Consider the following 10,447-nt stretch of genomic DNA (forward strand, 5'->3'; position numbering starts at 1 on the left):
TAAGGAAATTTGTGTAAAATAATAAAAAAAAAAAAATGTGGTAGGCATAAGATACGTAAATGCAGCTAATTGTATTGGAGAATGTATTCCGGAAATGTGGCAAGTGATCTGCTGATCTCCGGAACGCAAGCCACCAAAGCCCGTTTAAAAGGAACTAAAACTCTTTCACATGTAGCCCCACCCAAAATCCCTGCTGCCTTCGATTTCGTCTGGAATCCGATTCCCCGATGGCTAGCCTCATATGTAGTCCAGCATGCCGCTAATGATCTCGAAGGCATCCCGAGCCGTGGGCTCGATGGCGCTGCTGGGCAGCAGATAGCCGTGCACTCCGTTGTCCGCCAGCTGCAGCGTGTAGCTGAAGGGTATCCCAATCTCGTAGGCGGCAAAGGCGTCCGCACAGCCTGCAGAAATCAAGGTAACCAAAGGATTAGCTAGTTTATATATCATAGTAGAGGCATAGTACGCACCCGATCGCTGTTCAATTAGATCGTTGGATGCATCGACCTTATATCGGGATTTACTGCCCTTCTTGCGCAATCCATCGGTGCCCACCATCGCCACATCCAGAAAGTCGTCCAATCTTTCTGAGTTGAACGTGGAATTGGCCTTGACCGGATAGGATATCACCTGTCCATAGGCCTGCAGCGAAATGTACAGCTGCAAAGATCAGAATCAGAATTTAATATATAATTTATGTATTTTCTTATATATTGTTTGTAAGCACACCTTAATCTGCGTCCTGTAATCCATGAGGAATTCAGAGACGGCCTTGGTTTCCGGTTCGGAAAATGGCGCCGGTCCGGCGTAGAACTCGTTGCAGGGCGCCTTGGAGCTGCCCCTTTTGCCCCAATGATACAGCCAGTTCCTGTCCAGATCCACCCCGTAGCACACCTTATCCGGACCCCGTTTCTGCTGCAGCCACGTCATTGCCGAGTCCAGGAGGCCACTGGGTGGCGGAGCCTGGTGCTGCGATCGCGACTTCTTCCAGAAACGATCGTACTCGTGGCTGTACGCATATCCGTCCGGATTCAGGACGGGCATTATGTACCACGTGGTGTTCCGGATGAACTCCACGTCCTCGTTGCTTTCTGTTGAGTAAACGTTTTAGGGGTTATTCAAAGGTGTTAATTAAATATTTCTGTATATATATTTTTTTTTTTAAATAAGAAGTATAATATGATTTTCAACCGATCAACGTTGCCGCTGTACCCCAACTCAGATCACATTAGTTATCCTTTGTCAGTCCGTTAGTCAGTTTATTTGTAGACCGAAAAATCGAAAGTGTATCATTTGGGCGTGAACAGCTTGCCACTGCTCCACCAGTTGGATCAAGATCGGGATGGAGAGGCGAAGAACCCGAAAGTCCTCGCATCAATACGTGCGCTCCAAATTGAATCCTTCTGTTGGCGGAGGAGGAGTAGCAGAGGGCAGTGGTTCATCATCGCCAGACGGTAATAAAGCATCCACCATCACATCCCTTCTGGGCGGCAGACTCCAGAGGGTTTCCCGCATCGCCAGAGTTCCGCACGGCCTGCAAGTTACCAAAAATCCAGACGATGGTGCGGCACCAATCGTGCCCGATAGAGAATCCGGCGCATCGGATGTGTCCGGTGTGAATCCGGGCGTTATGGTCATTCCGGAGGCGGCCAGTCCCCGGGGATCGGCGGTGCATGGCACACACGTTAGTTTGGTTTTCAGTACCACGGCCAGGGATTCGGAGAGTCCGCGTATATCGGAGGAAGTGACCGAGGTATTCCGGACCTCCTCGCGTAGCACATCCAATCCTCCCGCTGGGGGCAATCTGCGCTTTGATTCCACGCCCGTTGGTCTGGATGACGGCGGGACAGGCAACATAAACTTCGCACCGCACACCTTCTACGATCAGAACAGGTATAGCAGCATGATATCCAACGATGACAGCGAAGACAACCGAGGACAGAGTGGACAGAGTGGCCAGAGCATGGGCGCCTGCCGCCATGGCTGGACGGCGCGTCAACCGCCAACTGGCGCTGGTCACGCCGGCAGGGACACCCTGGGCTTCGCCATCAATCTGGGCACCGCCACCTTGGGCCACGAGCGATGCAGCCTGGGCGTGGCATGCGACGAGGACTGCGGCTATGGTACTGGCTGTGATGCCGCCTGCGGTGAGGCACATGGCGTTGATCCCGGTAGCTTTGTCTATCCGGGAACGCTGGGCAATGCACCGTTAATCTTGGCACCGGCATCAGGAGGTCCAGCTGCACCGAGTGCCCTACGGGGAGCTCAAGGTGGTGGCTATAAGCCCGTTGGCGCCGCCCAACGAGGATCCTTTGGAGCGGATTTCGGAAGCGATCAGCTGAACTTCTTCATTACCTTTCTACTTGAGGTACTCGGTGTGCTAGTGTGAGTATCTATTCATTTATCCTGGCACTGAACCTTTGATAATCTATGGGATCTTTCGCTAGCTTCTTTGCCATCTGCACGATAACATTTTGGATTACTCTGGGCTACCATGTCGTCCAGTTGCTGGTGGACCTAAAGAACGCCGATCGCAACGTTCAGGTGGCGGTGGCCATTGTCTTCGGACTGCTGCTTGTCGCCTTCGCCATTTCGCAGGTGACCCACCTCAGTGGCTCCTGTTGTCGTTCACGGGATCGAGCCCGTTCCAGGGCCAAAGGTGGTGGCATTGGCTTCTTCCACAGATCCAGCAAGTCCAAGACCAAGAGCAGTGCCTCCAAGACCAGGAGCTGTGCTCACAAGCCCAAGATCAAGAAGGCAGCTAGTTGTGGACCCAGCTTGGGCTTCCACTCGCATCGTAAGATGCGGTATACGGATTGCGAGGGACGGGCAATATTCCTCAGCTCCAGACGATACGCTATTCCCACTGAGATGAAACAGCCGCCCACCATTGTGCTCTGGATGCGCGACGCACTGGCTCGCATGATGCAGTAACCAAGAGGGATTCGCGGCCCCACGTTGGGCGCCAATATTCGTTCAACTGACTTGATACTGACAGGCGAGAGCTACACATGTGTATTGTATCTGGCAACACGAACCATTCGACAATTGGCAACAAATTTCAATTTGAATAAACTTAATGATTCCTTTGCAGAACTTACATAACTGACATACTTACTTACATACTTACTTACATAACTACTTATGATCTGATCTTATGATACTTATGATCTTGAGTTAGCTATATTCCAATGATGTGATTACAAAACTAGTTTGGTTGATTGTACTCACTGTTCGTCTTCATTAGTCGCAGCAGCTCGGCAATCATCCAGGTGGCCGTCGCGGGTCCAATCCAGGCCAATCCCTGAGCACCGGCCTCCACGAACACGGCATTGGCCTGACCGGACTTCCGTTTCCGCTTGGGTCGCTTGATGGTGTGTGGAGCCTCGTTACTCGCCGCCGCCGTCGATTGTTTGGACTCGATCTTGACCACAATTAGGGGTCGTCCCTCGAAGGAACGACCGATGTGGATGAGCTCAACCAGCTGCGGATGACGCATTCGCACCGTCTCCAGATACTTGACGATCTCATCGTGATTGTGGTAACGATTCCATGTCATAGGCGGCGGTACAGTGGGTCGTGGCTTCGAGGGACGCGTGGTTTGCAGGTAATCCTCTTTGGTCAGTTCGTAGGCGATGGCCTTGCCCACATCGAAAATGAGCACTTCATGCGCTATGCCCTCGTAGTTCAGGGTGCCCTGGAAGTCCACGAGCATTTTGGGTGGCACTAGCACATCCGTCAGGCCTCTAAAATGATGAAGTGAGTGAAAAGTGGTAATAACCTCTTAATTGACTATTACCTGAGACTTGGACCCTTAAGCCAGTGCAACTTGACGCCATCCTCGCCCTTCTTGAACGACTCCAGTGCGCGCACCTGCTCCTCATCCTGCGGCTTTAGACGCCAAATCTGGTACTTGTCATAGCTTATGCGCCTGGGCACCTCTGGTCGCGATGTGGTGGTTGTGGTGCTAGTGGTTGCCCTGGTGGTCATACGCGTGGCCAGTGCCTGGAGGAGCGGATTACTGGTGCTCGTGGAGATGGCACTGCCAGTGGTGTTGACAATGTGGTGGGCCAGTATGCCGATCCAGTTCTGTGGATTCCTCAGTGGATCCACAATGGTCAGGATGGGCACTTGGGCCGCCGCCGCCGATGGTGTGTGCGTCGTGGTTGTCGTCGAAGTGGTCGATGTGGAGGTGGTGGAACGACGTCGTACCTTTCGCTTTGGCCGCGAATCGAACCAGGTGGAAAACCATTCTGTTCGTTGGAGAAAATAAGTCATATGTATGGTATTTTATGTCTTAGCGGTGCAGAAAGCGTGAAGGAAAACGAGAACCCATTTGGTGGAGCCACGCCGTTAGCCATTCAATTGGGTTCTCCCTTGGGTTTTCCCTTTTATCTTCCTGCTCATTCAGCCAATCTCGCCATTAAACGAACCACTCGCATAACAAGAACTTAGCATGGCTCGCTTTTTAATTGCACGGTAATTAGATTCGAACCTCTAACAATGTTAGAGAAAACGAACGTATAAATTAGCAAATTGCCCCATCATCGTTGCCATATTTCCCAAAATAAATAACTAATCAAGCATGAGCATGGCATGGGTTACACTTAAAGCATACTACTCACTGTCGTAGTCATCTTCCGCCTCCGTCTCCGTCTCCGTGGTGGAGCCGAATCCAAACCAGGACTCCAGCCAACCGGGTGGCGCCTTGGTGGGCGCGGGCAAAGGCACGGGCACGGTGGTGGTGGTGGTGCTGCCGATCTTCTTGGTGCGTCGCTGCAGGCCAAACCAGGAACCAAACCAGCTGCCCAGCGAGGAGGAGGAGTCTTCGTCATCCTCCGCATCCTCATCCTCCGGCTCGGCATACGCTTCATTGCTGTGGGCGCTATGATACAGGGTATAGCTGGGGTACTTCGATGCGGCTGGCTGCTTGTCCTCCTCCTCATCGGGAGTGCCAAAGCCGTCCATGAGCCGTGTCATGGCCACTTGGACGGGATAGAAGATCATGCGAAAGAAGCCAGCAATGCCGGAGTCCTCATCGTCGTCGTAATCCTCATCGGAGTCCACTGGCCGCCTCTTGATGCGAATCTTCTTCTTGGCCATGGTGTCTTTGGTGCTGGAGGTGGCATCCTCCTCCTCGCTGCTCGTTATGGTCGCCGTGGTCGTCGTTTCCTCCTCCACCATAGCTCCAAAATCGGCGCCCTCCTCCGCGGAGCTGCTATCCTCCTTGAGATCACTTTGTGTGGTTTCTGTGCTGCTGCTTTTATTGGGCTTCTCTGTATCCTTATCCTTGTGCTCCTCCTCGAAGTAGTAGTCTTCATCGTCGTCCTCCTCCTCCTCCTCCTCTTCTCCCTCATCCTCGTAGTCGCCATCGGACATGAGTTCGAATATATCGAAGCTGGGCAGCTCTGGTCTACCGCGTTTGCGTTCTTTAATTTTAATTTTAGTTGTATTTCTCTGCTTTTGATTGGCATTATTTCGAACTTTGGGTGCTTCATCCTGGCTGTGATTCCTGTGGAGCAGATGCAAGGCGGTGGGTATGTGCAGAACGCCACCCGTATTCTTCTCCTGCTTCTTCGTGGTTGGTGGTGTCTGCTGCTTGGTCTTTCGCCTTCTGGAACTGCCCTTTGGCGAGCGTCTCTTGGGAGTGCTCACCCGTCGAGCTGCTACTCCATGGGGAGATACTCTGGATAATATGGTTCTGGACTCCTTGGCAACGCCTTTCGGTGATCCTTTTGTAGCCTCAGTTGTGACATCTTTTCCAGCTTCTTTTGTGGGAACTTTTATAGATCTTCCTACTTTTAAAGATTTCTCTGTTCCAGCACTTTTAGAACTATCCAAAGAGCGGCGACTTCTAAGGTGAAGTGTTCCAGCAGCATCCATTTCCTGCTGATTCTTTAAAGGATCTCCTTTTGCTTCTTTACTTCTCCTAATTCTCTTGACAGCACTTTTGAGAACTCTCTTCTTGATCAGCGCCTTTAAAGAGGAGTTTCTTTTTGACTGAACTGGTTCCACTCCAGGCATATCTTCCACCCATCGCCTCGTTCTAAGATTCAGTGGCTCAGCCACTCGAAGTGGTTCCTGTTCCTCCAGTGTTTCACTTTCCTCCGCCGACTCCAGGCCGCCTCTCAACAAGTGCTGGCTAAAGACACTCGAGGTGGGCAGCGTGGCCAGTGGCATATGTGGCTTCTCCACTTGCGTATAAGCCGGCGGTGGTCGCGTTGTGGTGGTGCTGCTGGTGCTGGTTTGGATTTTGGTGGTGCTAGGTCTCTTGCCCAGGATGATGGGCAAGGAGCCTGGCGGACTTCTGGTATTGTTGCCGCCATAGCCCGGCCTCCTTTTGATCACTTTAGTCTTGTTCTTTGGTTTCTTCTTGCGCTTCTTTCGACGCGTATTTGGCCTTGAAGTGGTGCTGGTGGTGGTGCTGGTGGTTGTGGTGCTGCCCGTACGGTGGGGCAGCTTGAGCAGCTGATCGGAAACGTGATCGATGGGTCCACTGGTCACCATCACCGGTGGTGGGCGATAATTTGGATTGGGTAATTTGTTACTGGGCTTGGCCATTGGATTCTTGGGCTTCTTGAGTCGAATGATCTGCGGCCTGGCGGTGGTGCCACCATGATGCACGGGATTCAGTGTGGATATGACCGTACCCGGTGGAATTGGCTGGCATTGCTGTTCATATTGCCGGCGTAGACTCTCCATATCGGCATCGTACTGCGCCTTGGTCACATAGATCGCAATGGAGTTGCTATCGTTGCGACTTTGGGTGGGCACCACACTGGGATTCTGACCCACTCCCGCGCCCACTTGGCTGATGGCGTACACAATGCCGGTCGTTGGATGGGTGAAGTATATGGGAAATGTGGTGCCATTGCCGGCGGATTGTGGCTTCTGCGTTTGGGGTTTGTGCGTAGGATGTGGCTCCTTGATCTCCAGCAGTTCGCTCTGCACATGGAATTGATCGGTAGTGGTGGCTCCCTGTTGGTTATCCTCCACAGACTCAAAGACAAACGGCTGGGAGGGCGCATAATCCTGATCCTGATCCTTGTCGAACAGCTGGAAATCCAGTTCTGGCGGCTCGAAGCGAATGGAGGTCTGGTGCTGGTAGCGCGGCACAAAACGGCGATCTTGGACGCGACGCTGGAGGAGATCGCGACCCCAGCTTTGGCGCACCAGGCTGTCGAACTCTTCGGCGCTCGGATGATAGCCAAAGTCGATGGCCCGCGTTGGATGGACCACGATAGCCACGACCACGATCAAGAGCACAACGGGCAGCCCAGTTACCATGTCGAATGCTCGCCAAGCTGACTTGGATAATCATCCACGACCAACGAAAATGACGATGACTGTTTGGCTGCGCGGCTGGTTGGCAAATGAAACGGGCCCCAAGTCGCGGGCCCAACTCAGCCGGTCGGAGAAAGCCCCGTCTTCGGGCCCCTGCGCCATCACAGTTTCGGCCACTTGGCTTTTGGCCCGTAACGCTCCTCCTCCTCTTTTTCCTCCTCCTCCGCCTCCCTTTCCACCTCCTCCTTCACTTCTGCCTCTCTGTGGCTTTGAGTCGCTGCCATAACCCCAACGTTCTGGCCGCCAGTTAGTTGGTAGCCCCCAACCAACCATCTTCTTAACTGGCCTTGCGACAGTTATCGAGCCATGCCAAATTGCCGATCTAATCGCCAATGGGGCACACAAGGGTTAAGTGCTGGAAAAATGATGGAAGCGACAGTACGTGGAACAAAAATAGATAACGCAAGTCCTATCCTTTTTATTTTTAATAATGAAGTGGTAGATTTTCTATAAATATGTTAAATAAATAAAACATTAATATAAAAAGTGATATATAAAGTAAGTGTTATATTAAGTGCAAGTATTTACCAAACTCAAATACCATCTAGAATTTTCGCTCAGTGCTTTTCTGGGTGAGCTTTATTGGCCCCCATGCGATTCTGCTTTATGGAGGCACGCATCCCAGCAGATGGGATGAGCCAGCATGCGGCGGCAATCTCGGCCAGGTCATTTGCTTGTGCTATGTAGTAGTATGGAGCTTGGAGTATGGAGTGTGGAGTATATGGTGGCTAGCATGTGGTGGTGCTTGGAGTGGGGCGACCCACTTAGGCGACACCGCTGCTTGCCTTTCTGGAGGATTAGGCGCCGGAGGTGGGGCCAACAGGTCGGACTTGTCCGAGAAGGGAGGAGGAAGAGGAGGCAGTGGGGCACAGGCTCCAAAAGCCAACAATTCAATCCGATTGCTCATCCAAACTGCCAACAGCCAACTGCCTGCGAATTGAAATGGAATTGCTGGACATGGCCATAAATTACAAGAAATCGCTCATTAGTATGTGGGAGAAAAGTTATTACAGCAAAAAGTATTCACCTTATGAAGAATAATGATAATAATTCAATACTTTTACTTATACTATTTATTTGGCCATTAAATCCGTGATTTCGCTTTCGATTACGGGTACTCGGTGACAATGGCGTGAAGTGACTTGGAACAGGAGCAGAATGCTTTAGGAGATCGAGATTCCGTCTCGGTTATGGCGACAATGTCTAAAACCAAATCTTTCACTTTCTACGCATTCTGCAATTAAATCGGAACTTTTGCTAAACGTTGCTTTTTTACATACATATGTAATTTTCAGTTGGTGACTTTCGCCGAGGGGCGGTGACCCCGCCCTCAAAATCAGGTATGTCTATCTGCCAGTGGGTAATTACCAGCACTAAGACAATAATATTCTCTGCCAGTACTTACAGTAGTCTTACTGGAGCGTCACTAAAAAAAACATTTAACGTTTCGAGCCAACGGCAATTGACAAAACGCTTTGAAAACGCCTCAAGCGAATAAAAGGGGGTCTGGCCGTATGACTTTTAATAACAATAATGCACTGAATAATATAAACAAAAGCCGAGCCGCCGTCGCTGGCCAAGAGACAGCTAAATAAAAAAAAAGTAACATTTTTAATTGCTAGTTTTCGTTTTAGTCGGCGATCTAAACAGAAGCCAAGCATGTCAAAAGGTACCACAAATGTACTTACATATATTTGTAAGTATATTTCTAGATATAGTGACTTACGATTATATATCGTCTATATGGCAGAAGCAGAACTACTGGTTTTGGATGAGTTAAGAAGTTGAAAGCGAAAGTCACCAGGAATGGGGCTACCTTCTATTTCATTAACCATATCTTATACATAAATAGTTGCATTTTCGGGAATGATTTATAAAGTTGTATCAACTTGAAAAAAATAATCAAAACATATTTTCTATATTTTCACTATAAGAAAATGCGTCTAATGCTTTTAAAATGTTGGCACGCGATAGTGGAAAATTTTCACGTTTTGTCATAAATTGTGTCTTAAAAGTCACATAAAAAAACTATATACTTATTTATAGGTGCACATCCAATGGTTTCATGTTCAGCCCTCAAAAAGAAAATTCATATTATTGTGATAAAAATTGAAAAGAGCAAATATTCCTGCAGCAAAAAATAATTGAAGAGCATTTGCTGAAGTTCGACGACATTTAAATGAAAACAATCCTTTTTTATATTTCTAGCCAACACGTTTTATTTATTTGTATTAATATATTTTCGTTTTATATCGAAGAATTTATAATGCATTCAGCAAATGTATTTCCACTCGAGCGGCACTTTGAATACCCTATAAAATTCTTGGGATATATTATTTAATTACTAGTGCATTTTGAAAAGTAAATAATACATTTAAAAATTATATTTAAGGATTTTGTCAAAGTTCCGTGTGTTTCAGATTTCCAGTTTAAAAAGATGATAAGCTTTTAAAAGAGTGCTGCCTATATATTGTATGTATATGTATGCGATTCGCACATGTTCTGTCTAAATTGTATTCGTCATTGGGTCGGCTGACCCAAAATTTGAATCTTTTTATATTCAAACCACACACCCATCCATCTATCCATTCATCCATCCACGCATCAGAAAAAGATGGAAGAAAAGACGCATCATGCCGAATCAGAGGACAATGTTCGATCTTGTGAGGTGGTGGCACATGTGTATAGGAATTCGTATCTATGGAATTTTGGACTCACGGGCGTGCTACCCATCTATTTTCAAGGCCAGGGACAGGGTTTCAGGGTCGAATTGGCGCTTCTTTGTGTTCTGAGGCTCTGAGGTCGCCGTCCGTCTTCAATTGAGCGATCTGCTCGAATAGTTGACGTGCGTCCCGCAATAGAAGCGCATGGAGAGGAATCTACACTGCAAGAAATGGCCAACTAATGAAAATAATATTTTAATAATAAACCAATGGTGTATGGAAATTAATAATATTTTAATAATAAACCAATGGTGTATAAAAATTAATAATATTTTAATAATATACCAATGGTGTATAGAAATTAATAATATTTTAATAATATACCAATGGTGGATGGAAATTAAACCGAAGCATCGTTGAGTAGTAATATACATTCAAAACGT

The 10,447-nt window shown here is 48.6% G+C and overlaps 2 protein-coding genes across 2 annotated transcripts; one reads left to right on the forward strand and one right to left on the reverse strand.

Annotated features, from left to right (window-relative positions):
- Nucleotides 1-36: 36 nt before the first annotated feature.
- On the reverse strand, nucleotides 37-7,620 carry LOC6525618. Its single transcript, XM_002101417.3, has 6 exons — nucleotides 4,623-7,620; nucleotides 3,797-4,250; nucleotides 3,229-3,743; nucleotides 727-1,088; nucleotides 468-657; nucleotides 37-401 (listed from the first exon to the last, which is right to left on the reverse strand). Exons 1-6 carry the CDS (start codon nucleotides 7,282-7,284, stop codon nucleotides 238-240), a joined length of 4,347 nt encoding a protein of 1,448 aa, XP_002101453.1. The 5' UTR covers nucleotides 7,285-7,620; the 3' UTR covers nucleotides 37-237.
- On the forward strand, nucleotides 1,218-3,097 carry LOC6525619. The gene is made up of 2 exons (XM_002101418.3): nucleotides 1,218-2,382; nucleotides 2,445-3,097. The coding sequence occupies exons 1-2, from the start codon at nucleotides 1,340-1,342 to the stop codon at nucleotides 2,929-2,931; spliced, it is 1,530 nt and encodes a 509-aa protein (XP_002101454.1). The 5' UTR covers nucleotides 1,218-1,339; the 3' UTR covers nucleotides 2,932-3,097.
- Nucleotides 7,621-10,447: the final 2,827 nt, after the last annotated feature.

The sequence above is a fragment of the Drosophila yakuba genome, chromosome X (genome assembly GCF_016746365.2).
Source record: "Drosophila yakuba strain Tai18E2 chromosome X, Prin_Dyak_Tai18E2_2.1, whole genome shotgun sequence".
NCBI lineage: Eukaryota > Metazoa > Arthropoda > Insecta > Diptera > Drosophilidae > Drosophila > Drosophila yakuba.